Source organism: Micropterus salmoides, unplaced genomic scaffold (assembly GCF_014851395.1).
Source record: "Micropterus salmoides isolate LMB-PRFRI ecotype aquatic unplaced genomic scaffold, ASM1485139v1 Ms_hic_scaffold_13, whole genome shotgun sequence".
Taxonomy (NCBI): Eukaryota; Metazoa; Chordata; class Actinopteri; order Centrarchiformes; family Centrarchidae; genus Micropterus; species Micropterus salmoides.
The window spans coordinates 17,881,693-17,909,525 of NW_024040374.1; the positions used below are offsets into that span (position 1 = coordinate 17,881,693).

Sequence of the window (27,833 nt, forward strand, 5' to 3'; positions counted from 1 at the left end):
ACAGAAAGGGAAGCAGTTGTAGGCAGTGGCACCATTTGCTAATTTAATATAGGGTATCTGTTACCTGCATAACCATCCAACAAATCAAGTCCAATGATATTCACACTCACTCTAAAAAAAGCATATTGCAAAAACACAAAATAATTTTCTTCTCAAGCGGGCTTGGACACTTTGCAATTTCAAAATTCAGATGCCTAGTGCAGTGATGCCATCAGAAAACCTCTCAATTAAGTTTGCATTATTTTAGACCCTTTTTTTACACTTTTGTGCATTTTACTGCAATTTTTTTTTTTTTTCACAAAAGAAATTACTACAATATGACATATAGGACATAGCAGGAAATCATGAAAAAACAAGATTTGGTAGTGGTATTGCCTTAGATGTGACAGAAATCTTTCCAAAGCTTTTACAGTCTGACATTTTTGACTGTTTCAAGGTCAGTGTTACATTTTCAAACACACTATTTCAGGTCCAAGGTGCTCTACAGACTTTTTAGTGAAATTTGATCAAGAGAAAATTTAAAAGGAAAATACAATCTGCTGCAACTTCCCTCAGGGCCAAAGACACATGATTTATCAGAAACCCATAAGTATGAAGTTTTAGTCTAGTGACGTTCACTACAAACCAGGTACAAGAAAAAGTTGAAAGTTTAGTTTTTCAGGTTTTTTTTTAGGATGTCAGAGTGGTGGACTTAAATTTCATGATTTCAAGCTGTAGCATGAAGATTTCCATAACATGAGGCAGTTTTAATAAGTGACAATGAAAGAACAAGAGACCGATATGTCATTATTGTATGCTTCTTGTAAGTACTACTTCTAAAATTATAATTGCAGCCAAAAAGCATGATTGTCAGTTATCAAAATATGTGGAAACCAAAAGACAGTCACAGAAATGAAAATAGAGACACATATGGAACAGGCACCTATGATGCAGACTATACTTTTTTTGTAGTTTTTTTTTTTTCTTTACCTCAGGTTTTCTCTGTAAAGCAGAAATCTTAAGCATACTCACACACAAACTGCTGCGTCAGGGGGTAATTTGCGGTCAGCTGCCTGCTGAAATAAATACTGAAAGCAGTATTTATTGAGATTGATGAAGACAGAATGATTGTATTATATTGTTTAAATGGATGCTGAATGAGCTTTACTGATGAACAATGAAGGAGGGAGGAAAGAGAGGGATGACACGCTGCTACTGTGTGGCTGAACCAGGACTGCTGACCATACAGACCTGCTGTAATGATGTTTACTGTAGTCTGTTTAATCAACATTGAATGCACTGTACTGAAGAATCACACTATGCAAACGTGAATGTGGTCATGTGGTTTCTCAGGTCCAGAGGCCTCATTTATAAACAGTGCGCACAAAACGGTGCTGGAAATGTGCGTACGCCACCTTCCACACAAAGGTTGTGATCTATAAAAAACAAACTTGACAGGAGTAGCAGTGACTCATGTGGCAGAAGGATGAAATATTTGAAATGGATACCACTGTGTAAAATTAATTGAAATATTACCAGTGTGTTATAGGCCAATAAAACTTAATATGATTTAATATTATTAGTTCATTTGCAAAACAGATAAAAGCCTTTCCGACAGAACGAACACAAATTTGATTGATTTTCCAGAAGTGTGCAGTAAAAAACATAATTTAAGATCATTTGCAGCGCTCAAAAAAGAACCATGATTTAGGAATCTAAATATTTGAGACGAACGCTGTGCACCAGCGTGTGGATGTGATGCGTTGCTTGTAAAAACACGATGTGGAAAAAATAGAACTATTTACTAAGTAGATCTTTCAGTTTACCGCTTATGTCATTTAAAACAAGTAATTTCTGTAACATTCCTTTTAACTCATTAGCAGCTTCGCTAAGTGAGAGGAGAGTTTGTGTAGCCTAAATAAATGTGCCATGCCGTGCCAAAGAGGAAATCCAAATCATGTGCCTGGGTAATTCAGTGTGTCTTTCTACACCACCATCACTACTCAGGAGGGACGCTTATTAAGGGGGTTGAGCTCTGGTGCCCCCTTTGATCTGGTGCAGAAGCACTGCATCTGTGTGTGCGCATTTAACCCACAAAACCACTTAATTTTTCTTGCTTCAACCTCCCCAAAAAGAACATCAGCATCACACTGGGTGAAATTTCTTTTTTTTAGCTTTTCTGTCAGAATTTTCCGTCCTTATGTTGATGCAGTCAGTATGTATTAATATTAATAAGGGGTGTTTCACTGACCATTTATAGGCAACTATGGGCGTTTAAATGGTTGGAGAAGGAGCTGGCTCACATGCGCCACATTTGAAGTAAATTGTGATTATAAAGGGAAATCGGCGAAGGACGGGTGTGTGCACTGTTTTATAAATCAGAATATTTTAGGAGTCTTTATGAGTCTTTCCCACGGATAGTTTTATAACTGAGACCCCTGTTGTTGTGAAGTGAAGTAGAGATACAATACTCCATTTCTATATTGGTTTCATACAGTAGCTTCTACGGTGCAGAATACCTCCACTCTCCTCCACACTCTTTGTGTCAGGCCAGAGCAGATCAATGCACATGATGTCTCTGTTCAATGCCGCCTGGACTCCGACTGAAACCTTCACCTGCCACCCAAACACCTACACTTGTGTATTTCTGTCTTGTATCCCTACGGTAGCATGAGTCTGCTCCAGCCTCACTTGATTGTGCTGAATTTAGAATTTATTTTTGATGTTTCAGACCGACGATGCCTTGGGCCCCAGCTGGAACTGGCTGTACTTCATCCCTCTCATCATTATCGGCTCTTTCTTTGTCCTGAACCTGGTGCTGGGAGTCCTCTCTGGGTTGGTTCACATTTCAGTCCAAGTTTAGTCAAAGTTCATTTTAAACCCATCAAGGTTTCAGCCCTCTGTGATGGCTGCCTATTTGCAGCCTTCTTCCTGTCTTACCATTACTATACATTGCATGGTGGTCAGTTGTTCAGTTGTGCATTTAGGTGGTACTTGTCAGCTTATGAAGCTGGTTTAAATCATGCCATAACATCATATTTACCAGGTATATGTTTTTAGGTGGTCATCAGAAACTATTAAATACATCACATGATCTGTATCAATACAAAAACCAATCAATGGAGCCAAGGAAACTCCTGTTTAATCTTTTTAGCAGCCTGTCAAAAGTATGTTGCGCAACTCTTTTCCAGTACACCATGCTTTACTCACTGACTTGACTTTGTATAGAAGGAATCAGAAAACAACCTCAGACACCACCATGATGCAGGCTCAAAGCATTTGTTGAATAGAGCAGTAGTGCAGTGGAGAAGAAGTCTTCGTGTTTGTAAGTTTGATACACTTGCATTAAAGCTCACGTTCGTCTGCAGCTCACTGTGAAATTGTCTGACTTTTGTGATCCTGGTGGGTTGCACAGGATGGACCTGCAGACTGAACACAGGTCTAGACCTACAACCAACCAGAGCAACAACACATATGACATGTGACTTCTCAAATCTGGACTGGTGACTTTCAGTCATTGCATCAAACCTACCTCATATTAGGTATACGGTTGTTATTTGCCCGACCAGATCCAGGACGGGTGGTGGTCTGTCTACATTTTATGGCAACTTATTGGTGATGCTCATGAAACGTTTCACTTTATGACTTGATAAGGGCTGTTTATCATTGTGCTGTTACCTTGTCATGGTACTGAAACTGTTGCCAACTGAGGGAGCTCATTGAGCTTTATGTCCCACGGAGGACAAATGTATAAACTAAACTAACTAAAGGCTTCTCAAATGCACCATTAGTTTGGTCTCTGTCAAGATAGACTCTTTTGTAAAATTGGCACAGGTTCAGCCTAGTTTTCAGGCCCTTCCAAGGCTACAGTATAAGCCACATCCATCAAAGTAGACAAAATGGGCCATAGCTATGCAGTCAGCTGGTTTTGTTGTCCTGTTGATTTAGGATCTGACAGACTAGACTGGAAGACAGACAACACAGTGTGTATTGCTTTTTTTCACTGACTGGTTTAGTGGCTGGCAAACTAGCTACTGTCAAACCAGACTGTGCTGTTTCAGTGGAAGGCGTCAAAGTCTTTACAAGTTCATTAGTTTTACAGAAAGGTTAATGGGCAATCCACTGTCATTATCTCCCCAGTGAGCGAGAAGAGACCTTGCCTTGCTCTCTCTCCTCACCTCTCGTGGTTAAATGAACAATGAGACGAGCTTAGTTCAGGTCAGCAATAGCTCCCCCCTCTATGTGATGTGATTGTCTCCAAGAGGAATTATTTATTTGTGTGACTTTAAATCCCTGTGCCCTCAAAGAGTAAATAAATGATTCTGTGGTTTGGTTTGGTTCTGCAGGGAATTTGCCAAGGAGAGGGAGAGAGTGGAAAACCGCAGGGCCTTCATGAAACTGAGACGCCAGCAGCAGATTGAGAGAGAGCTCAACGGCTACCGGGCCTGGATCGACAGAGCAGGTGGCTTTAGTCCCAGTCACAGCTCAGGGAGACCAAGGATTTGGCTCTTGACGAGAAAAGGAAAATCGATATTTCTCTTTAAGCTTTCAGACTAATCCTGGCAATTGTGGAATGTAGGACTATCTGATCTTTTCTTTCAGCTGCTTGTTCTACCGCAATTGAGATAGAATATAATTACAAAAGATGCCAGTATATCACTTTCTATCAGAGCTGTCATCCACTACTCTTTTCTGACTGTGGTTTGACTTTTTGCTTTCCAGAGGAAGTGATGCTTGCAGAGGAAAATAAGAATGCAGGACCCTCTGCCCTTGATGGTAAGTCAGCAGAGTTCTTTGTTTTTCCTGATTTCATTGTGCCCATTGTCTCTCTGCCATCCTCACACTGCTTTGCATTCTGTCTTTCTTAAAGCTGTTTAATGTTGGCATATACACTTGATGCAAATGTGCCGTATAAAGGGTACAAAGATACAGACATATCAGACATAGGGGTAAAAAGTCTTGTTCAGTGTTTTTCTGTGTCAGAATGTTGAAATTATCCACCTACAGCTTAATCCGCTTACTGATGTTATACTCCTTAAAACCTACACCCTCAAGTTTGTGGCCAAGATTATTTCTTGACTTTAGACACATCTCCACAGTGGCTAAATGGATTGTTACCATTTAAACTGCATTTGAAACGTCCATCTAAAGTTTTTTTTTTGCAATTTGAACTGTGAAGTTAGCCCATATCAATCTCTTACACTTCTAATTTATTTAATTTATATCAAGAGACACACATGCTCATAGGACCATGGGAACATAGGGATGACCCCAACATCAGCACCTATCAGACATGTGAAATGCGTCACATGTTGGGTTATTATTCCTATGAAAGCTAAGTATCAGTCTTACATGATGTTGTGACCTATCATTTAGCCCTGCAGTGGGTGTCAGGCTGTGTCATAAATTTTAGCATTGTCATTGTGAGCATGTTAGCTTCCTGATGTTAGCATTTGGCTCAAAGCCCCATTGTGCCTACAGCCTCGCAGATCTGCTAGCATAGCTGTAGCCTCTTGGTTTTGTTGAAATTGCGCTGCTTAGAAAATGCTGTCAAGGTTTTGTTACATCACTCTCTACAACTCTCAGTGTTGCATAGAGAAAATTTGCATTGACAACCTGCCACGTGACACAGTGCCCAACAGACAGCTAAGTGCCTGCTGTGACCCTCTCAACTTGACTTTGACCTTTCCTCCTCACTAAACTAGCAGGGCTTTTATTAAATGTTGATTGATTGGCAGCTCTCAGGAGGCTCCCTGAGTGGAGTACAGGTGATGCCTATGGTGAGAACCATCCTCCATCCATGCTCTCTCGCTCACTAACTTCACCACCCCCATTTGCCACAAGCACACTGCCACTCAAATACAAGCATAAACTTTAAGATAGAAAAAGGAAAGCAAATCCTTGCACACGTATGTTTCCTTTCTGGTATGTTTATGTCACTTGAAGTACATTGACACTCTGACAAGGTCAAAATTATTGAATTATGCAAATCTGGTTCCAGCTGTTGAAGTGGAAATAAATGCAGAAGCTCTGATAGCTTTGATTAAGAAGATAGGTGGTGCACTGTGGTTGCCTTAGCAACCATTGGTCTAAAAAGGCTGCTGCATGCATGTGCTTGTATATATATATGTGTGTGTGTGTGTGTGTGTGTGTGTGTGTGTGTGTGTGTGTGTGTGTGTGTAGACACGACTCGGTGTTCCTGCCTTTAGCAAACACTCCTGTGTGTATGCATGAAATGGCATCCATATTGTTGTGTTTCTTTGTGCTTCTGTGTGTGTTTGATCAGTGGCTTATTAAAAAAATGTCCCAGAGCAAAAATTGACCGCAAGTAGATTCAGAAATCGCAAGGTACCAGGAAGGTGTGAGTGGGGGTAGGGTAGGATGAAAGGTAATCATAAACACATCAGTCAGTAAAAAGGTCAATACATACTCATCTCACTCACTTCAGCATGTGTGCACTGCACGGCGTGTCCCCTGATTCCGTATGGCAGCACTTGAACACAGCTCAAACAAGAGAAATGCATGAACCGTCAAGCCGCCTCAGCTCATGGTTTTCCATGATGGCAGTCATAAAATAGCAGCAGATGGTTTGCATTCAGTTGTTTGGATCATTATACTAACATTATATGATCATTTTTATCTCATTCCGCCGCAGCGTTAATGAGCTCAACTTTCCCTCTCAGCTAAAACTTCACAGACATTAGTTTGTCATGCAGATCATCCTTACTGTTCTTTCTTCTTATCATTTGCTTCATTTTTATCTTTTCGTTGTGTTAAACGTTCAGTTATGCTTCCACATACCATGAGTTTTCATGCACAAGCAGTTTTTTGGGCCATGTTAACATACAACCAGCAAAAAGCCCACAACCTATTCATTGATTCAGCACAACGTGATCAAAGCAAAAAGTAATTGTTTAGTGCTCAAGTTGCCCAAATGTTTGCGTTTTGTCACTGTCCTCGCGGTGTGTTGCCTCTGATTTCACAGAATGTATTGGCTATACAGTTTGAACAGCTTGTTTTGGGACTTCTTATGTTCACCCCGCTCTGTCCACAGTGTTAAAGAGAGCCACCACCATCAAGAGGAGAGGGATGGATGTGATGCATCAAGGGCAACAAGGGGAGGAACAATATGGTGACATCTCCTCTGTTGGTGAGTGGGAGTCTGGACAGGCTCATGAATATGGGCACAGAAAGTGTAAGGCATACTCCAGTAGGGCACACTGAGCTCTGCTGCAGCCTTAGAGATGCGTATTTGATAAATCACGCTGTTGGTTGTCAGAACACGAACATGCTGTACAAGCATTGTTAGTTAGACCACACTTTCTTTCTACCTCTTGCTAATCCCCAAGGCATCCCTATGGCCAGAACAAGTATCAGGAGTGCCAAGCGAGGTCCAACAGCGTATTTTCGCCGTAAGGAGCGTCTCCTGCGCATCTCCATCCGGCGTGTGGTGAAGACACACACTTTCTACTGGACAGTGCTGGGCCTAGTGGCTCTCAACACGCTGTGTGTGGCCATTGTTCACCACAACCAGCCTCTCTGGCTGTCCAACTTCCTCTGTGAGTTACACTTCATGTCAGTAACAAATTGAAATATGATCTTATGGACTCCTGAAGTTGTTGCTTTATCGTGAAATTGCAATGGTCTATGTAAGTTTAAAAAACCATTTTGATTTTATTTTTATCGTTCTAGACTATGCAGAGTTCCTGTTCCTCGCTCTGTTCCTGACTGAGATGTTTCTAAAGATGTACAGCTTGGGACCGCGTCTCTACTTCCACTCCTCCTTCAACTGCTTTGACTGCAGTGTGAGTACTCTGTCTCCCTCTCTATATATATATCTGTTTGTCCCAAAATCCAAGTGCTTGTGTTCTTAGATTATGTGGCATCAGCCCTCTCTTCAGTCTCTCTGTCACTGTTATAGATGTTATATATAATAGATATACATCTCTGTAGGTAATCGTTGGTAGCATTTTTGAAGTGCTGTGGGGATTCTTCAGGCCTGGCACTTCCTTTGGCATCAGTGTCCTGCGTGCTCTCCGTCTGCTGAGGATCTTCAAGATCACCAAGTTGGTGTCGCAGCCTTCCTCACTCTTTGCCATCTGTTGAAATGTTTCATATTATTTACAAAGAACATTTCACTGTTTACTGAAAGCTAGCACTAGTGTTAAGTTTGCCATGTTGGTGTGATATGCAGTTTTCTATGTTTTACATTATAGAATTATACAATATAGGAGACTGTGTGTGTATTATTTTTTAAATATTGTCTTTTTTATATATTTATGAAGCACACAACCAAGTGCATAAAACAATAAGTTCTCCCAGCTTAAAATAAAACAAAAAAGAAGATTGAAAGATATTTAAATATATGACATATGACATTTAATTACAGTAAAAAAGAAAAAAGAAAAAAGGGGGGGTGGGTCAAAACTGATGCACCAGAGCCAGATATATCATCTTTATTATTCCATGCATCCTACTTCCTTGTCAATACCTGCGGCATACGTTACAGTGAAAAGAAAATCAAACGCCGACAGTTTGGCCACAGATTCAGGGGTGTTATGCTAGTAGCAGCATATGTAGCCTTAAGCAGAGATGTGGAGTGAGCTGCAGAGGTCTGGTAAGCTCACATCTTTTCTAACTCCACACTTCCAGATATTTGTCATTTACTATCTTGTAGTCTTCAGCCCAACCGACCCTGACTCTAGTGACATCACTTTCTGTCGTTTATTAGCGTTGTTTTTTTCCACATATGCGTTAGTACTCATAACCCTTTGATGTGTCTTCTTTACAAAATTTTAAGTATTACATTTGTCAGGTTTAAAAATCTTTTTTGGTAATGATGTTATATTTTGTGACTGTCAAGGTATTGGGCGTCTCTGAGAAACCTGGTTGTCTCTCTGATGAACTCAATGAAGTCCATCATCTCCCTCATCTTCCTCCTCTTCCTCTTCATTGTTGTCTTCGCACTCCTTGGCATGCAGCTCTTCGGTGGCAGGTAACATTAAATACTCACCTACAGTCCTCTGAGTAAAATACTAATGCTTATAGTTATGTGTATCACATGAGTAAAGCGAAGCGCCACCCAGGTAGAGAGACAAATCTAATCAATCTGGCAGAAAATATAGCCTTTTTCAATCCGACTCGGCTCGGTGCACAAATCCTGTGATGCCAGTAAAGACACATTCACAAACGTGAAAACAAGGCTAATGGAGACTTCGTGGTTCAGTTGATTCCTCTTTATTGAACACACACAGTGTTCATTATACCAGAGGTTTGTGTGAGCTCGATCAAAATTTAAGACTCGCCGTTGTCACACACACAGCTGTTGTTGCTTGGTTTTCCCCTGAGTTGAAGGCAGTTTCCCACAAGCTGTCACTTAAATAAAGGCTGGCCTTGTGTATGAACTAGCCTCAAGAATACAGAGCACATGGAGAGAAAAAAAAACATCAGCCAGCCAGTTGAAGTGGAGGATAATTGATTTCTCTCTAACTGAAAAAAATGAAATAAAAACTAACTAGACCCAGCTCTGCTTTTTCAAGGACCGTATGTGTTGAATCTTTCTCACAGGTTCATCTTTGAAGACTACACTCCAACAAACTTTGACACCTTTCCTGCAGCCATCATGACCGTCTTTCAGGTCTGGAAATAAACCTGCCAATGTTTTGCTCTCTACTTCAAAACGATTTATTACAGCGAATCACGTTATACAAGAAATGTAATTTTGAGTGTTTATAGTTAAACTCAACAGTGATGATCAGGATAATGTTGTGTGTGGTGTTTGTGTGTTATTATGGGTGTGTTTTTTTTAGATCCTGACTGGAGAGGACTGGAACGAGGTGATGTACAACGGTATTCGCTCTCAAGGAGGAGTGAAGTCTGGCATGTGGTCCTCTATCTACTTTATAGTGCTCACACTGTTTGGAAACTGTATCTTTCATTAATGTTTTGTTAAATGAAATACAAAAGGTTTCATAACAAAATGGCATATACAGTTCTTAATGCTTCTTTTAGTAGGTTTTCAGTAGGTAACACCTGTTTTCAATTAGTATGTTATTATTGGTCTGCACATTATTTTTGGCTTTAAGACTGTGCAACTTTCACTTTAAAGTAGCTTTCATTTCCACAAGTAAAGCTTTAGCTGTCATTTTAAAGTTATTAAATCTGATATATGTTTCTTGATAAGTAATGGTGAAACAATACAGAAAATATCTGTTTATAATCAACCAACTAAGTGCTAACTGCTATAGCAAAAAACCTGCCTACTACAGTAGGCACAGAGCAACATTGCATTTACGTTGGCGGACACCTGTTGAATGTAGTCAAAATAGTCACTTGTCTTTGAGTCCAAGTCTTTTCTTTTAATAATGTTATTGTTGCGTCAGTCAGTATTGTCAGGTTTACCCGGTTGCACAATGACCACGTCCTTAACACAGCGGTGACCAGACACTCTTCTGAATGTCTTCTTGGCCATTGCTGTGGATAACCTTGCCAATGCACAAGAACTTACAAAGGTAAGAAAAAAAGTCAATAAGAATAAAGATGTAATTGAAAGAACAAGCCTGGTTTTATCTGTGTTTGTTCTTGTCAGAGTCTGTAACTTAATGTTACATAGTTTTAATAATCTCACCACTCGGCTCTTATCACTTTGATTCAGTTTAATTACTTAAACTCATGGATGCTGCCATTGTTCAGCCACCTTTTGCTCTTTTTCCTCTTTTGATCAGGATGAAGAGGAAGCTGAGGCAGCGTTCAATCAGAAGCACGCTCTCCAGAAGGCGAAGGAGGTCGGACCGTTGTCCTCCTTCATGTCTTCAGAGTAAGTACCGTATGCAACTGCTACCCCTGCCTGACCTGCTCCTCTCCTCTCTCTGTCTCTCTTCCTTCTTTTCTCCCTCTAGAGATTGTCTATGTAGGACTGACCCACGGTGCCAAACACTTAGCACGGGTTTCTGTAGCCTCTAGCAAATGGCAAGTGTCATATGGTGCTCTAGATGTGGCTGAAACTACGACATGCAGAACAGTTTTAGATGGATGCTAAGGGTCATCCATACAGTGCTTAAAGCTGTGCACTTAAATGTCACGTAGGGCCTGTTCAGAGATCAGTAGTTGGTGCTAGAGACTTATTGATACATCTTTACTGAAAGGTCTATCTACCCTCCCCCTGCTCTCAGCCCTGTCATGGTGCCCTGGGGTGTGCTTATATTGTTGTCATGGAGACAGGGTTACTTAGGGTCCAAATTAACATGGTGTGTCCATTACAGCAATATACTTTGGTACGCAGGAAAGTGGATATTGTTGCTAGGAAAGAGCATAATGACGTGAAAAAGTGTGTGTAGCTTTGATGTGTTGAAGTGTTCTCCCTTGTGGAAGTTTGATTTATAAAGTAACCTTGTTTTCTCAATGCTCAGGTTTGCAGAATAGATTGCACAGTGCCTTATTGTAGGTGGTGGAAGTGCATGTGCATGCACAAGAGTGGAGACCTCTGGCTCTGTGTGCACGCTGTGTTTTGAGAAACAAGCAGTTTTGTTGCATGGGCATGTGGAAGATTTTACAAGATAATATTATATTAACATGACATTATGTACCTTCTAATTTCTTGCTTCCTGTCTTCCTTTCTTTCTTTCTTTTTTTCTCGAGGCCTTGCCATTTTCCTAAAACTTGAAATTGAAACAGAGCAGAAAACTAGAGATGTGCATTAGTTTCACTTTAGCCAGCTGAGGGTCACGCTCTTGTCAGAGCCCATAGAGAAGACTGGAATACCACGGGGTCGTCTATGCCGGCATCTGTATTCAGAGAGGACACTCTGAACTTTAAGGGTTTCTAGTGTCAGCTATGAAACCCCGGTGGTACCTGCCCTGCTGACCTTGAAGAAACTTGCATGACAGCATTTGCTCACTAAAAAAAAAACAAGAGATGCAGCATGTTGGAGGCTGATGATGATTTCACCTTATAAACGCATGCATCTGGTCAGCATGATCAAAGGAAGAAAAACAGGCATTACATACACGGTCCCTCACTGAGAATACTTCTCATGTACAGTATAACAAGTGATACTGAGACACGAGTATTTGGATAGTGTTTCCAGTGTGTGTACAGTTTTTCTTCCATTGTGAAGTCTTCCGTCCACCTCCCAAATGCTCTTAATATTCTCAATATTTTAAGCTAATATTTTGAAGCTCAGCACATTATTTTCCCAATTTACTACTAGCATGTCCTAAAAGAATGCTAATGTGTGAGTGCTCTGAAGTGGCGGTGGTGTTCAGAGCTGCATCCCAATGTGGTGGTTTTGTTCAAAGGGTATCTAAATATGTACTATTTTCCTTTGTTTGCTGATGGAGCCCATCTCTGTGTTTTCTACCTGTACCCATACTGTAGCTCAAACTGTCTAACATCTCAGTCTTACTTAAGGTGTCTTCTTATCAATGTTGTGTTTACTGTTGATGTTTATGAATGTTGTTTAATTGTTTCTTATACAGCTGCCATCTTGTTTGTCAATGTGCCGCTTGGCTGCAATGGTGACACACACCAAAACATCAAGAGTACAGTCAGTTTCTGACCTCCAAATTTATCCTTTATTCATTGCAGACATTTTAAGAAGGCATGTGCCCAGCTGAAATATTCAGTTGGAAACAGAATACATAATGTAGTAATTAAATATAAAATGAATAATTCATCTGTGCATGTAGTCTTCTAAAGAGCAGCTTTACCCTTAAGCAATGTATAACAAATTAAGAACAGCTGGTAAATGGCAGTAATAGTCTATTTACTGTTGTTTTGATGCCTTTGGTCTTTGTGTGAAAGGCCAGTTTATCTTTGAGGATCGTTTGCTGTGTGTCTCCTGGCCTGTTTTGTCTCTGCTCACAAAAGCACTAATGTCTTGTTTTCAACCAATCGCTCATTGATAACACGGACCACACAAGAGTCCAACGCTCCAGTAAGTAACACGGTCTGTTCAGCTCTCTGAATCTTTCACTAACGCCTGTCTGATTTTCTTAAATGGATAGATCATCCTCTATAGTATTCTGTTCGTGCACTGTCCTGTATCTCCAAACTCTCCATTCTTATTTTGACTCCACATTTTTTTATATCTATTCCACTGATTTCATTCTGCATCTTACTCTTTTTGTTATCAAAAGTCACACAACAGTTCCTGGCTTGGTTAATGTATCACCTAACATCTTCATTGATCCAGCATATTGCTTCATGATGAAATGGAATTGCTTGTTGTTGTTGATAAACCGCCCGAACATCAGACCAAAGCACTTGCTATATATTTTGATATTCATTTTTGGTACAAATGTTTTGATAATTTACATTTCATAAAACGAATAATTACACGAAAAAGTCCATCAAAGCACATTTGAAAACTCCTACTTTGAGTCAAATTAGACGTTTGGTGAATACACAGCATGCAAACAAAAGTTCAGACCTGAATCAGTAAATAATATTAAAAGCTAAAATGAAATGTCTCACACCCAATGCTAACACTTAGACATTAAAGTTAATTAAACATTTAAAAAGTGGTGCTGCATATAATGAATTGTCTGCTTCTATATTAATGTTTTTTCTTTCTCTTCTCAGGGGAAGCCGGAGGAGGCGGCCCTACCTGTACAGGAAAAGAGCCATCCATCGCAGCCGGCCTACCTACTCCTGCTCCCTGGAGGAGGCCCAGGGCAGCATCAGGGAGGGCCGTCCCCCACTCAACTCTTCTAACTCTTTCATGTCCAGGAGAGAGAGAAGAAAAAGGATGACCATGTCAGTGTGGGAGCAGAGGACCAGCCAGCTGCGGAGACACCGCCAGATGTCCAGCCGAGAGATCCTGTTCAACAGCACCAGCGAGGAGAAGGACGGGCCTTCTGCTCTAGCCCAGGCCCAGCATGGCCATCCCCTGTCACTGCACCGCAAGGCTATGGAGCACACGCCGTCCGGGAGTTTGAAGCGCTTGACGGACCCCTTAGCCTCCCCAACCAAGAACCAGGCATCAGGCTCCTCCATATCTGTGGAGATGCCTCTGGATGCCACTCTCTCTAGTGACGTACCTGAACCCCCAGTTTCAGTGCTTGTGCCAGAGTCGTTGGATCCTACAAACTTGCCTCTTCCTGATGCTTCTGTGTCTGTGGCCATACCAAAGCCCATCACTGAGGGCAGAAAACTGGGGGTTAATCAGAGTCACAACACCGCCAGCGAGCGTCGGAGCCCCAGATTGAATGGCGAGCGTCAACACAGGGCAGTAAAGAAGTTCAGACCACCAGAGAACATTGACACACTGACTCCTGAGATGGGAGGTCCTGGTGGGATCCGGGGCAGGAGGGCCCTGCACGACCACCATCACCATCAGAGCGGGGCCAGGAGTCAGGGGTCATCACCCGGGAATGGAAGCCACTTGGTGAGCAGCTTGGTCAGCAGAGAGGGGAAGAAAAATCCAGGGAAAGTAGAGGAGAAGGAAGCTGAGACCAAAAAGGAGGAAGAGGTGACCAAACCAGATGAGAGCAGGTGAGACAGACCAACAACTGTTTGTGTGTTTCAAGTTTGGAAAAAAAGATGAACTGAAGTCAAAACAGGTTTGCATAAGAGAGGGGAAACAAAGCAACAAAGGTTTCCTGTCAGATGTTTCCCAATTTTCAATGACCTGGAGTCAGACACTACTTAATATGTACTCAGCACAGAAGCATTGTTTTGTTGTAATTTTCTTTACATGTCCACAGAAATCAATAAATCAAATGCTCTGACACAGAAATCAGGTATCTGTGGCTGTCGCAAGACTCTAATATGCATGGCCAATCTATGAAATGATTGTCTGGCCTTGCACACACTCTGCCCATGCACTCATTGCACATAAAAATGTGTTTTGGGGGAGTGGCTGTAGAGGGAAGCCTGAAGGGAGGGGGTGATGTTTTCAGTCGGATACTTTCAAAATATAGCCGTCTCTTTACTATAGCTAGTTTCTCTTGCCTACCCCAGCTTTAAAAGTTGACATTTTCAGCACCATGCTCAAACTAGAGTCACCTGCATTGTGAATGTATATTTATTATGGATAAGGAAATATTTTTGGATATATGGAATTATGATGTGCTTTATTGCACACTCAAATTACCAACTTCTATTGCATGTTGGCTGCGTGCTTCTTTTTTTAATCTTTTATTAGGGCATTTCATGTCCTAATAAAAAGAGAGGTGGAGAGTGACAGGCAACTTGTTGGATGCGTACTGAGGGCACCTTAACACTTATGCCACCAGGGGGCCTCATTTGTGAGCATCTACCTTAATGAAGATAGTTTCCCCATTAATGTTAACCAATTAAATTAAAACTTAAGAAATATAAGGAACAACCACTCACTGAGTTTGATCATTTCATCCTATAGCTGAGAACCTCATTACTGTCAAGGCCTTACATTGTTGTGTTTTTAGGCCTCACACTTTTTCCTCTCCTCTCCTCTCATCTGCTTTCTCTCTGCAATTGTTATACAATGCCATTCATGGTGTTGTGACTGTCACACATATGACAACAACCGACCATACTGCAAGTTTATCGCTGTCCTCTCGTCTGTCCGGTGAAGTCTTTATCTCTGTATTTTCAGACGTGGTGACAGGACTGAGGGAGGAGTCACTGAACCACCAGACAACCAGAGCCACAGTGGTGACCAGTGTCCTCAGAAACAGGAAGAACCTCCTCAGAAATCAGATCTGTCTCCACCTGCAATCCCAGAGAGTAACAAAGAAGAGAATGACAACGAGCAGGACCGGGATAAATCTCAGCTCATCTCCAGTGTGATTGTCGAGGTGTCCAATGTTCAGTCATGTCTGGAGCTCTCCACAATCACAGGTATTGGTACAACTGACAAGGCCTTTTTTTCATATTGTAGCTGGCAATATTAGTAGGTGGGTAGTCTCTAAAATCAGCTTTCCAAAGAGACCTGGCATGAGCCATGCATTTGTTGTTTGAGATTGACAGGCCCCTATAAAACCTGGTAATAAGTTTGCTGGTATCAAGAATTTGAATAGCCTTCTCCACAGCCGAAAGAGAAAACCCTTAATAGCAGCTTAATAGCAGAGGTGATAAAAGTGTGTATTTGTAAGTAACAAAAAAAAGTTATTCTGAGGAAGAATGTACTTCTCTCTGAGCTGATCAGAGTACATCACAATGCCATCTGTTACCAAGACGTCCACAGTCCCTGTACCTCTATTGTCAGTGAATGCTTTCCTGGTTAAAAGCCCCTTTTGAAAACTAAGCTAGCAAGTTTTAAGGTGGCTTTGTGGGCCCTCCTTAATTGTTTGGATCCACTGTAGCATCTTCTCATCACCACCCTTCCCTTCTCGTCCTCACACCTGTCCTTACCTCACCTTCTTCTTCTCCTAACCTTCTCCAGTCAACAGTAAGGACCCTGAAACCTGTAAGTCAGAGAAGGAGGAGGCAGAGGACACAAAGCCTTTCAACATTGTGACTCCAGACAGCATGTTCATCTTCAAACCTGACAACCCGTAAGTTCTCCCTATAGGAGTGTGTTTATTTAAAATAGTGGTAATGGTGGTGCTCCAATCATGACATGTACTTGGAATAAATGGCCACCGCTGGGACATTTTCACCACGTTCAGAGTTTAATCTTTTTAGTTTCAGTTTGTTGCACACCATCCTGCTGCCATTCAATTTCAGCCAGCCTAAGCCTGCACAGTCTTACTCTTAGTAGACGTGGTACCTGACCACCGTATCACATCTTCACTCTACCATCTGCTCTCCCTCAGGGTGCGTCAAGCATGTCACTACATGGTGAACCTCAGGTACTTTGAAATGTCCATCCTGCTGGTCATAGCTGCTAGTAGTATAGCGCTGGCTGCTGAGGACCCTGTAGCCACCTCCTCTGACTGGAATAAGGTTTGTGTGTTCACATTCATGTATATATCATCTGTCAGACAGGGATAGCTGTAACATTAATGACTTAATAGAAGCCAGAATATTCTCCTGAACCACTCTGTTAACTCCTGTGATACAGTTTCAATCCTTTTTTATCTCTGCCTTGGGTCTAATAGCTCACTTCACCTAAGCAGCAAAAGTGCCATAAAGAAACAAGAAAACCATTTCCTTAAATTGTTTTGCAAAAGGCCGCTAATGTGACTTAATGGTGGGCAGTTAAACCGCTGATGAGTGAGGGAAACAATAAGGCTGCTTGTTCATGGGAGGAATTATCCTGGGTTGAATCACCATGGACTGTTTCATACTAAACCACAAGATGAAAGTCTGTGAAATAAAATAGTCCTAAATTGAATGAAATCAATGCAACAAGTAGAAGAATTTTCTGTGTTATATCCACGCTGGATCTGATTTTCTGATCTCTCTTTGACTGTCACACTCATTGCAGGTTCTGCGGTATTTTGATTATGTGTTCACTGGAGTCTTCACATTTGAAATGATTATAAAGGTGAGTTACTGTGTAAAGATGATTATATGTTCTGCTCTATGTTCTCCTTGCCACTTTGGCAAAGGATTTGGGATAGATAACTTAACAATGCTTATTTAATTCAACTTCTTCAGGAGCCTGATTCTATTTAAAATTACACTGAAACTTTAAATGCCTAAAAAGATATAAGTACATAGTTGACTCCATTCTGGAGAAGCACATTTTTCATTGCACATCTTGTCTTCAGATGATTGACCAGGGTCTGATCCTCCATGATGGCTCCTACTTCAGAGACCTGTGGAACATCCTAGACTTTATCGTCGTGGTGGGAGCATTGGTGGCCTTCGCCCTCTCGTCAGTCACATGATTTATTTTTAATTAATCACATAGACTAATCATATGTCCAAACATCCTCTCTGATCTTTAAATCATCTGTTAATTAGCCTTTTCTGCTGTAAATGTTGTTTCACTTCATGTAGTCATCTCTTCCATTTTGTTTATAACATTATAACTGTTGATATACATGTCCCTCTTTCCTGTTTGTCTCCGTCTGTGGATGATGCCCCTGTGGGATTGACCACCAGCAATGTGATGGGGTAAAAAAAACTAAACAGTCTTCCTTTCTTAGAACAAATACCATCGTTAACTGTGCAAACATAAGTAGTGCAACATAAGTAGAACATGTCAGTAAATATACTGTAACGATGGATAAGTTGGGAAAAACTTTACGAAAAAATATTTACTATCTTGCAATGGCATGCTGCTCACACTGTCTATCTTTCTGCACAGAAATAACAAAGGACGGGACATTAAAACCATCAAATCTCTGAGAGTGTTGCGTGTCCTCAGACCACTGAAGACTATCAAGCGACTTCCTAAACTCAAGGTCAGAGATGCTCTATCTTTGAAATATTGGTTATGTTTCCATATTTTCTATATTTCTGTCAATATCTCTTAATATCTCTTATTATGAACTAATTAATAAAAGGTTAAATATTACAAAGAGGTGACACCACTTGTTCAATATGCTATATGAGTAGTTTTGGTTAAAAGACGTATTGGGTAATATTTTCACCAAAGCAAACATCCATCGTGGCTACATTTAGTCCAATCTCAAACCAGGAACTTCATACTTGGCCTTCAAGTATAGCACACACGTCTGTCTTTCCATCCTTTCCATCCTTTTGTAATATTGTTTTATTGTGTGTATGTTTCTGAATTAGTAGGCTTACAAGTACAGTATCTACCTTTACAAATGAGCGACCACACTCACACACTGATAGAAACATAAGCTATAAGCCTAAAGATACTGTATGCTGCAGACGTGGTATCAATGAAAGAACGAGTAGACAGGTGAGGTGATAAATAGTGAGGTGACAAACTGTGAGCACCGGGGCATGAAGACATGTTGTCAGGGCTGGGATCCCCAGACCTCACACGTAGTTTGTCTACAGGGAGAAATCAAGGAGAGGAGGAGGACATAGTATAAAAGCTCATATATACACAGGTGGATGATTCTTGAAAAAAATTTAAGGCACCAAATACACTCCTCTGTGGAAAAAGAAATAGTAAATGGAAACTGATCAGGAGAGGAGGCAGAAAGAGGAAAAGGAAGATGATTAGCAGACAGGAGAACTAAAGAGAACAGGCATTAAGAAAGGAAAGGGGAGGGCTAAAAGTGAAAGCAGGGAATTAGCCAGCCTGAGAAGCAGCTGGAGGACTGTCTGAGTGTGGTAACAGGTAGTCATCTTGGGATTGCGACTAATACCATGCACAGCTTATTCTATTCACTGGGAGAGGGAGTGAAGATATATGCTTTAACATATAAAGTAGAAACCTCTGGACATTTTTACTCATTAATTACCTTCCAGACAGTGGATTTCAGTACATGCCTGTAAATATCCAACAAGCTGTATTTGAAAGCTTATTTCATGTTGGTGTCTTCAACATCTGAGACATTAAAAGTTGAAAATCAATCCATCCATGGGCTATGTTGTCAGAAAACCAGAGTACAGTAGGTTGTAGGTTGACTCAAATCTCAGTTGTCTCTTGACATATGGTGTGAAATTTGACTAAATAAATAAATAGACAGTTTGTGCATCAGCAAATATACTGAAAATGAAATGTCTTTCCCTGATCTCACCGCATGTTTTTCATCTCCTGTCTCTCTCTTCTAGGCGGTGTTTGACTGTGTGGTGACGTCTCTGAAAAACGTCTTCAACATCCTGATTGTCTATAAGCTTTTTATGTTCATCTTTGCCGTCATTGCTGTACAGCTCTTCAAGGGGAAGTTTTTCTACTGCACCGACAGTTCGAAGGACACAGAGAAGGACTGCCAGTAAGACTCACTTTTTTCTGTTTCTCCCTCCTTTTTCCTCTCCTTTTATTTATCTTTCATACTTTTCTTCCTTCCTTCAGTTCTTCCATCCTTCAGTCATTTATTCCTTTTTTGATTGGTTATTTGTCTCAGGCACAATGTAAACGTTAGTTTGCAAAAACAGATACAAGCCATTCTTAAAATGAATAAACCAACACCAGTTTGATTGATATTCCCTTGAGCGCACAATACAAAAAACATGAGTATGAAAATAAAATAAAAATTATCTTAGATATCTTATCAAAGCAACCCACAACTTTGAATGATATTTTGATAATGCCCAGGAGCGTACAACCCCCCCCCCCCCAACAAATTTGGAAAATAAAACGGTTGCAAAGAAACTCTTCTCTTTTTTGGTGCAATGTCCTCCTTAATCTAAACACTGACCAACCTCTCAAATTGTGATTCTTACGATTTCTTACCTTTCTCACCTAACTTTTTTTGGTATACCTGGTCACCTCCTTCTCCTCCAGGGGTTACTACATTGACTACGGAAAGGATAAAAAAGAGTTGAAGAGAAGAGACTGGAAGAGGCACGAGTTTCACTACGACAACGTCATCTGGGCTCTGCTCACACTCTTCACTGTGTCCACTGGAGAGGGATGGCCTCAGTGAGTGTCTGACTTGAATCGGTGCTAATTCTCTTGTTGGATGAGGAAATTCATATCATTGCCCATTCTTTGAGGGCTCATTAGCCTTTTATGAGCATTATAACCTTTTAACATCTGGCTTGTTCTTTGGTAATGGTCAAATCTGACATTTGGTGAAGAAAATATAATATATGTGATTAACTTAAAGACTTCAGCATTCATTATTCACAATAAGGTTACATCAGTATTTCACTGACAGCGCTTGTGGGTTTGTACTGTTCCAGCCCTTGTTAATTGACTGCTTCTGTGGAGATTAATCAAAACAATATCCTCTTCCAAATGGCAAATTGACATTTGTTCCCCACCCCAGTGAACAACTACTTCCAAAAGGTTTCCGCCCAAACTTATAGCTGCTGTAACACATCACTTAACTTTATTTTTACCACTTTTAAAATGTTTTTCAGCTGCACAACCTTTTACTAGCATTGGCATTAGCATTACTGAGCATTGTGTCTCTCCTCTTCCAGGGTTCTACAGCACTCCGTAGATGTGACAGAGGAGGACAGAGGTCCGAGCCACGGCAACAGGATGGAGATGTCTATCTTCTACGTCATCTACTTTGTTGTCTTTCCTTTCTTCTTCGTCAACATCTTCGTGGCGCTCATTATCATCACCTTCCAGGAACAGGGGGATAAGATGATGGAGGAGTGCAGCTTGGAAAAGAATGAGGTGAGGAGAGATGGATAAAAGAACGACAACGAAACACTTTCACCGTCTCTGTCTTTTCTCTTATCTGTGGCTCTCAGATGAAGTGGAACATCAGTGTTCCTTGTTCAGGTAACACTGAGAGATGCATACATCAGTATAGGTGCAAACTTGTGATCTGTTCAGCAAGGTGGAATTTAATAGGCTCACTAGGATGATGTTGGCTGGTCTTGTCACAGTAGGGAGTGAGTATTCTGCTTTTAAAGGATGCTCTTTTCTAGAATTTTTGCTTCTGTGTAATGAGCAATTTTTGTTTAGCAATGTGGGTTTTTTTACACTTAAATTGGTCACACCTTTTTCTTCCCCATTTGTCTCCCCTTCTCTGTCTCTATACTTTAAATTGACAAATGCTCCTGTAGGAAGTATCCATTTATTCCTTCAGAGTTTAAAGCAAACGTAAAAGAAGTAAAAACAAAGAACCCTGTCATTAAAACAAGGTGGATAGTTAGACTACATTTGCCGTTTCATTCTTCTTCTTTTTCGCTTTCTCCTGTTCTTTGTATTTCAGAGGGCGTGCATAGACTTTGCCATCAGTGCCAAGCCCCTGACTCGTTACATGCCCCAGAATCGGCACACGTTCCAGTACCGTCTGTGGCATTTTGTGGTGTCACCCTCTTTTGAGTACACCGTCCTGGCCATGATCGCACTCAACACCATTGTACTGATGATGAAGGTGAAGAAAATGAAGAGAGAAAAGACAAAAACAGCACAACAGTTCATTTTAGTACAATGCGATTGAGAGGACAACTGGTGTGACAGGTTCTACCATTACCTACATCTGTCTTGACATGCTTTTTTCCACATAACCTTGTTTGCTGATAGGAAAAGCAAACCTTGTGTTGCTTCTCAGCAACCTATTCTGTCATGAATTTGTTGTTAACACTTTGGTTTTAAAATAAACAAAGATGTGTCACTCCTAGCTAGAAACATGGATGTGTAGAAATGGATGTTACTGTTTTAGGAGAACCACCCCTCTCTCACCACTATTTATTTCCTGAACTGGCCATTTCATGGGATGTGCTGGTTGCTCAGACAGACAGACAGTCAGACGCGGGGTGACTCAGCCTGTATTAAATATTGATCTATAATGTCCAGGGGCTGCTATTTAGCATGACCTCATTAACTGTGGCTGCCGCCCCCAGAGGAATGACTCCTTTTATAGTGCGACAGATGAGAGGTGCAGAGACTGAGGGACTATTTATGGGTCTGGAGGAATCTTCCATCAACCTGTAGATCTGCAGGGTGCATGGCTGAAGTTCACACTGATTTAAGACTGGTATCATGAGATTATGCATGACGGAAAGAATATTCCACTTTTTTATCCTACACGTACCGCAAATTAAGCATTTTAACCCCTGCCCCCTTTCTATTTTCAGTATTACTCTGCCCCGCCAGCATATGAGATCGTACTGAAGCACCTGAACACAGCTTTCACTGTTCTCTTTTCCATTGAGTGTGTCCTCAAGATCATGGCCTTCGGCTTTCTGGTGAGAGAAAAGAGCAACACACAGCCTGAATGTGAATTCAAGATCCCCTTTTGAAATTACTCAAAGCATATTTCCTGTTGTTACAGAACTACTTTCGAGACACATGGAACATTTTTGACTTTATCACTGTTTTGGGCAGCATCACAGAGAACGTGGTAGACTTGCAGGTAATAAGAAAAACATGATTAAGCACCAACAGGCACTGAAAGAGAGTGTACCTTTGTGACTCACAAAGGTACACTCTCTTCCCCTTTGTGAGGGGAAAAAAAAGTTGTACACAGGAATGAATTCACAAAAAGTATTTTTGTGAATTTATTCCGACAAGCTGACATCCCTCAGCACCACCAGTAAACAGTTTCCCTCCCCTCTCCTGTGTCCTTATGCCAGTCTGACATGAGTTTCTTGAAGCTGTTCCGAGCAGCTCGTCTGATCAAACTGCTGAGACAAGGTTACACCATCCGAATTCTTCTGTGGACCTTTGTCCAGTCCTTCAAGGCTTTGCCCTATGTCTGCCTGCTCATCGCCATGCTCTTCTTCATCTACGCCATCATTGGAATGCAGGTTAGGAAGACAGACACAGTCTCTGTGGAGATGATGTTTAATATGCTACTTTACCACATTTGTTGTTTTATGGTAAATCCTTACCAGTGGCAGTGTTTATGTCATGTCCTACCTGTATATCTGTGTGAATCAGGTGTTTGGGAACATTAAGCTGAATGACAAGACTCACATTACCCAGCACAACAACTTCAAGACCTTCTCTGGTGCTCTGATGCTGTTATTCAGGTAGGATACCTTGAGATCTTTAGTCCAGTTCTTTGGGTATAGCTTTGGACTTTATGTATTCAGATCAACAAAGACACAATCTATTCCACAATCCAAACGATCCAAACACTGAAACTTAATCAACACTGCATCAGTGATCCAAACTACACATGATTTGACACATTTGGGTCGCTAAATAACACATTTCCTTAATGTAGTCTGAATAATGTTGCTAGGTTACAGTAGTAAGGCTGTGCTTTCTAGGTACCCAAGAGGCTACTCAGTGTCAAGAGGTGATAGATGCTGCAGTGTACCACTTACCTCCTTAGCAAATAGCTTTGCAGACTCTTTGAGAGTTTTACAGAGCGGAGTGGGTCAAATAATGAAATGACTATCTAGATCTAGGTGTTGAGTGTTGATATTGTGCTTATTTCTCCATTTTAAATTCCAAGTTCGTTCTCATGAACTGAGAAGAAATCTGTTCATGTAAATGTAATAGAAGTCATATCCCTTTGGCTCTGGCCTTCAGAAATCCATAAAATTACACATGGCTGAAGAACTTGCTATATGCATCAAGCTTGTAATTAAAATAAAAAGTATAAAACATTTACATGTTTTTACAAAGGTTAGCACGATTGCATACATACAATGTATCTAAATGTATACATTAGACTCCACAACTATAGCTTTGACATTTGGAGCATCTAAAAGCTGCCTTGTGGTGCGAGTCTTGATGCTTTGATTGCACCTTCCAGATGGCAGATGTAACTGTGAATAAAGTGTGAGTTGTACTGCTCGAGTCCTAACCAACCCCCTCCTCCCCCTGGTCTTGTGTAATGTGTGTGTGTGTGTGTGTCCAGGAGTGCCACAGGGGAATCTTGGCAGGAGATTATGTTGTCGTGTCTGGGGGGACAGAAGTGTGAGCAGGACCCCTCTCTTTCCCCGGCACCGACGTCTGACCAGGAGGGTGGCTGTGGCTCCGACTTTGCCTATTTCTACTTTGTCTCATTCATCTTTTTCAGCTCTTTCCTGGTATGAAAGGGAAAACTGGAGTTTGATATATTCCTCTTTATAACAACGATACCTGTTTTAATATTTTTAACCTGGTGTAAGAAACTCTCTCAAGGGCATAAACTTGACATGTCATATTTTGCTAATTCACTGTCTCATGTTATCTAGCACCCTCTGCCCTCATAAAAATAAATGTCATGGCTTCTCCTTCTTTGGCTGCTTGTCTTTTGTCTAGATGCTGAACCTATTTGTGGCTGTGATCATGGATAACTTTGAGTATCTGACAAGAGACTCGTCCATCTTGGGTCCACACCACCTGGATGAGTTTGTCCGGATCTGGGGGGAGTATGACCGTGCCGCCTGGTCAGTGTCTCTCTGTCTTTATGCCACACCTACATTTTATCAGCAGTGCAGCTGTGCACATCCAAATGCTACAGTTTTCATGTTCAATGTTAAATGATTTATTCTACTGTCATGCTGTGAAATAGAAACAGACAGACAGAAGTCAACTCCATGATACACAAGAGGTGCTCTTCTTAATCCACATCTACTTCAGTTGACACTGTTTCTAATGTAAAAAGCAAGTTTGGGGTGTCTTTCAGGCCTGTTTAACAGCATCTGAACTAGCTACAACAGAGATAAATGACGACAGCTTGTGAAAATCATTCCCAAATAACTTCACCAGCCTACAGAAAATTATTAAGTACTTTTATGTGTTCATTTAAAAAATAAAAAACTGCTCTTTTGAGGACAAGAGGACAGAACCTCCATTTAGGCCTCATTCACCCTTCTTGTGGACTACAAGGCTGTAATGACACACAACTAAAGACATGTATGTTCTTTCCAGTGGTAGGATCCACTATAAGGAGATGTACAAAGTTGTACGCACTATCTCACCTCCCCTGGGCTTTGGAAAGAACTGTCCACACAGGGTGGCATGCAAGGTTTGGTTCCCCCATGTCAACAACAACCCCCCCACCCCACCCTACCTCAGCCTCTTTTCTGTGGGATCCTTCCTGACTTCCTTCTATCCCTCCTTTCCCTCCCTTCACTGGCTGTCACCACCCTGCTTGACCTTTAGGGGTGTGTTACTCAGGCCAGAGAATGACGATACTCCACTCTCAGGGTACTAAGGCACAGGACATCCCTCATCTCTCAAGTGTAATTTAAATTTTATCAAAGCACTTTTTATCAAAAAAATGCTTAAATCTTGCTTTTGATGCAGTTGTGGAGCAATTTGGGGGAAGCCTGTCTCTTTCTACCTTTTGGATCTGGTTTAAAGATGTTTTTAGTACTCTCTTGCATAGAATGATACACAATGTAAGTATTAGATATTTGTACCAGATCAAGTGAGGCTGTCATTCCTTTGCTCATCCTGTCCTAGGTTGTTTCCTTTCCCAGATTTCTATGCACTGATGGCAGCATAGAAAGAATACAATCTGTTTTATTTATCCTACTTTACTCTTTCCTCCTGCGTGATGCCTTGGAATAATCCTTTCTTTTGTATCTCCTCCATTCCTGTTCCTCTCTTTTACCCTCCGCCCCCTCTTGTGCTCTTTTCCTCCTCCATCCCTCGGGAACACACCCTCAAATCCTCCACCATTGTTCAATTTCTCCTCCACCTCCAACATCATCACTCTCCCTTCCTTCTCCTCTCCTTCTCCCTCCTTTCCCCCCTTTCCCATTCCCATCTTCATGGCTACCTGGCACTCCCAGTGGTCGTATCCATTACACTGACATGTATGAGATGTTGACCAACATGTCGCCACCTCTAGGCCTGGGCAAGAAATGCCCCTCCAAGGTGGCATATAAGGTAGACTAAACACTAGAGACGAACAGGCACTGCCTTCATTTTTTAATCAACGAGGACAAGCACTGTAAAAGCTCATTTTATGTGTCATACATTGGAAGAGCAAGGCATTTTTTTCTGTTGATTATATGATGCAGTGTTGCTTGATGAAGTTGATTGATTAGCGCTACAGTAATGATTTGCCTGCTTTGCTTTGCATCTTGGCAGACAAAATAAGACGTCATTATCTGTTTGCTGTTATCTGATGAAAGAGGCTTGGTGGAGTTTATTTTTCTAAGCCAGTTAGAGAACATTAATCAAAAAGTTGTCAAACATCTACATGCTAAATGTTGTCGGTAGTAGAAATCTGCTGTCAGATGTTCTCATGTCTTTCATACTTACTTTTCTGTTTCCTACATATGCCTGTCTGCATGTGCCTCCTGTCACAGCCCCATGTTACATTTGTGTGTAATATGTAATGTACTCTAAGTGTTGTTTGTGTGTGTGTGTGTGTGTGTGTGTGAGTTTGTGAGCCTGCAAGCACGCTCCATCACAGATGAACACTATTTTCTGCAGTGTTTTATCTAAAGTCAAATAAGCAGCACATACTATTTAGACCTCCATTTGCAGAAGGACAGGAGAGGGCAAGTGAAATTAATAATTAATTGAGTCTTTTGTTTGTATTTATTTTGTGACCTCAGGTTGTTTTTTTTATTGTTTTTAGATTACAAAATAGTTATTTCCTGATCCCAGAAAAAATAGTCCTTCTTATAACTTCTCAATCTTGATCACTAAGTAATTACTGCATCTTGTGTCTCAAAACAAGATATGGTAAATACTTACCTGGTTGTCCCCTCCATCCTTCTGTATCAGTGTAGTCTACTTCATTTCATTTAAATAAGACAAACTATGAAATTGTGATTGAAGTAGAAACTTGCAGTTTATTTTGTACTGGTGCCCAGAAACGTTATAGAACGCCTTGAAATTATAATTTAATTATCTAATCATCTTTGTAAGAGATTTATGGGTGAGTAGGCAAGCTAATTTAAAATGTTCCAGCTGGGCGTATTTCTTCTGATCTGAATTTATCTGAACTGAATGCAAATGTTGTTTATAATAGAGTAACACGATGGCATTCCTGGCTATGTCCAAAATGTCAAATCTAAACTATTCATTCATTCATTCATTCATTCATGTGATTTGTTGTTTGTTGGCGTGCTGGGCTGTGACTGACTATGACTGACTACTATATCTCTGCTGACATCAGAGACTAGTCCTGATGAACATGCCTGTGGACGAGGACATGTCCGTTCACTTCACCTCCACCCTCATGGCCCTCATCCGCACTGCCCTGGATGTCAAGATAGCCAGAGGTTAGATCGAATGTCAAAACCTTACATACACACACATTTACTGTGATGTAAAACTTGTTTAATTTATTACCTATAATATTTGGGGCTTGTTTTTATCTCCAGGAGGGGAGGATCGAAATCAGATGGACCTGGACCTGCAGAAGGAGATTAGTGTCATCTGGCCCCATCTCTCTCAGAAGACATTAGACCTGCTGGTTCCCATTCACAAAGGTGACATTTGCAATCCGCCAGTACACTAATTTATATATCAAAGCAAATACAGATATCAATTTTTGCTATCATAGTAGTAGTAGTAAATGGTATTT

General features: G+C 41.0%; 1 protein-coding gene across 5 annotated transcripts in view; it reads left to right on the forward strand.

The window, feature by feature from the left end:
* LOC119900716 (voltage-dependent R-type calcium channel subunit alpha-1E) overlaps positions 1 to 27,833 on the forward strand; it is a 114,073-nt gene that overhangs the window by 80,043 nt on the left and 6,197 nt on the right. For 2 of the 5 annotated variants that reach the window (XM_038715904.1, XM_038715905.1), the window contains 33 exons: positions 2,711 to 2,814; positions 4,326 to 4,441; positions 4,702 to 4,755; positions 7,034 to 7,129; positions 7,329 to 7,538; positions 7,672 to 7,784; positions 7,933 to 8,045; positions 8,843 to 8,974; positions 9,547 to 9,616; positions 9,789 to 9,906; positions 10,423 to 10,490; positions 10,704 to 10,795; positions 13,561 to 14,472; positions 15,557 to 15,801; positions 16,346 to 16,457; positions 16,719 to 16,848; positions 17,333 to 17,392; positions 17,619 to 17,725; positions 17,956 to 17,967; positions 18,161 to 18,257; positions 19,549 to 19,709; positions 20,222 to 20,359; positions 20,866 to 21,067; positions 21,612 to 21,776; positions 22,480 to 22,590; positions 22,677 to 22,757; positions 22,978 to 23,151; positions 23,285 to 23,376; positions 24,216 to 24,387; positions 24,602 to 24,729; positions 26,083 to 26,179; positions 27,423 to 27,528; positions 27,631 to 27,738. In XM_038715904.1, coding sequence (XP_038571832.1) covers positions 2,711 to 2,814; positions 4,326 to 4,441; positions 4,702 to 4,755; positions 7,034 to 7,129; positions 7,329 to 7,538; positions 7,672 to 7,784; positions 7,933 to 8,045; positions 8,843 to 8,974; positions 9,547 to 9,616; positions 9,789 to 9,906; positions 10,423 to 10,490; positions 10,704 to 10,795; positions 13,561 to 14,472; positions 15,557 to 15,801; positions 16,346 to 16,457; positions 16,719 to 16,848; positions 17,333 to 17,392; positions 17,619 to 17,725; positions 17,956 to 17,967; positions 18,161 to 18,257; positions 19,549 to 19,709; positions 20,222 to 20,359; positions 20,866 to 21,067; positions 21,612 to 21,776; positions 22,480 to 22,590; positions 22,677 to 22,757; positions 22,978 to 23,151; positions 23,285 to 23,376; positions 24,216 to 24,387; positions 24,602 to 24,729; positions 26,083 to 26,179; positions 27,423 to 27,528; positions 27,631 to 27,738 — 4,696 coding nt within the window. Of the gene's footprint in view, positions 1 to 2,710; positions 2,815 to 4,325; positions 4,442 to 4,701; positions 4,756 to 7,033; positions 7,130 to 7,328; positions 7,539 to 7,671; positions 7,785 to 7,932; positions 8,046 to 8,842; positions 8,975 to 9,546; positions 9,617 to 9,788; positions 9,907 to 10,422; positions 10,491 to 10,703; positions 10,796 to 13,560; positions 14,473 to 15,556; positions 15,802 to 16,345; positions 16,458 to 16,718; positions 16,849 to 17,332; positions 17,393 to 17,618; positions 17,726 to 17,955; positions 17,968 to 18,160; positions 18,258 to 19,548; positions 19,710 to 20,221; positions 20,360 to 20,865; positions 21,068 to 21,611; positions 21,777 to 22,479; positions 22,591 to 22,676; positions 22,758 to 22,977; positions 23,152 to 23,284; positions 23,377 to 24,215; positions 24,388 to 24,601; positions 24,730 to 25,213; positions 25,311 to 26,082; positions 26,180 to 27,422; positions 27,529 to 27,630; positions 27,739 to 27,833 lie in introns of all 5 variants that reach the window. The other 3 variants (XM_038715906.1, XM_038715907.1, XM_038715908.1) reach the window with 3 other exon arrangements.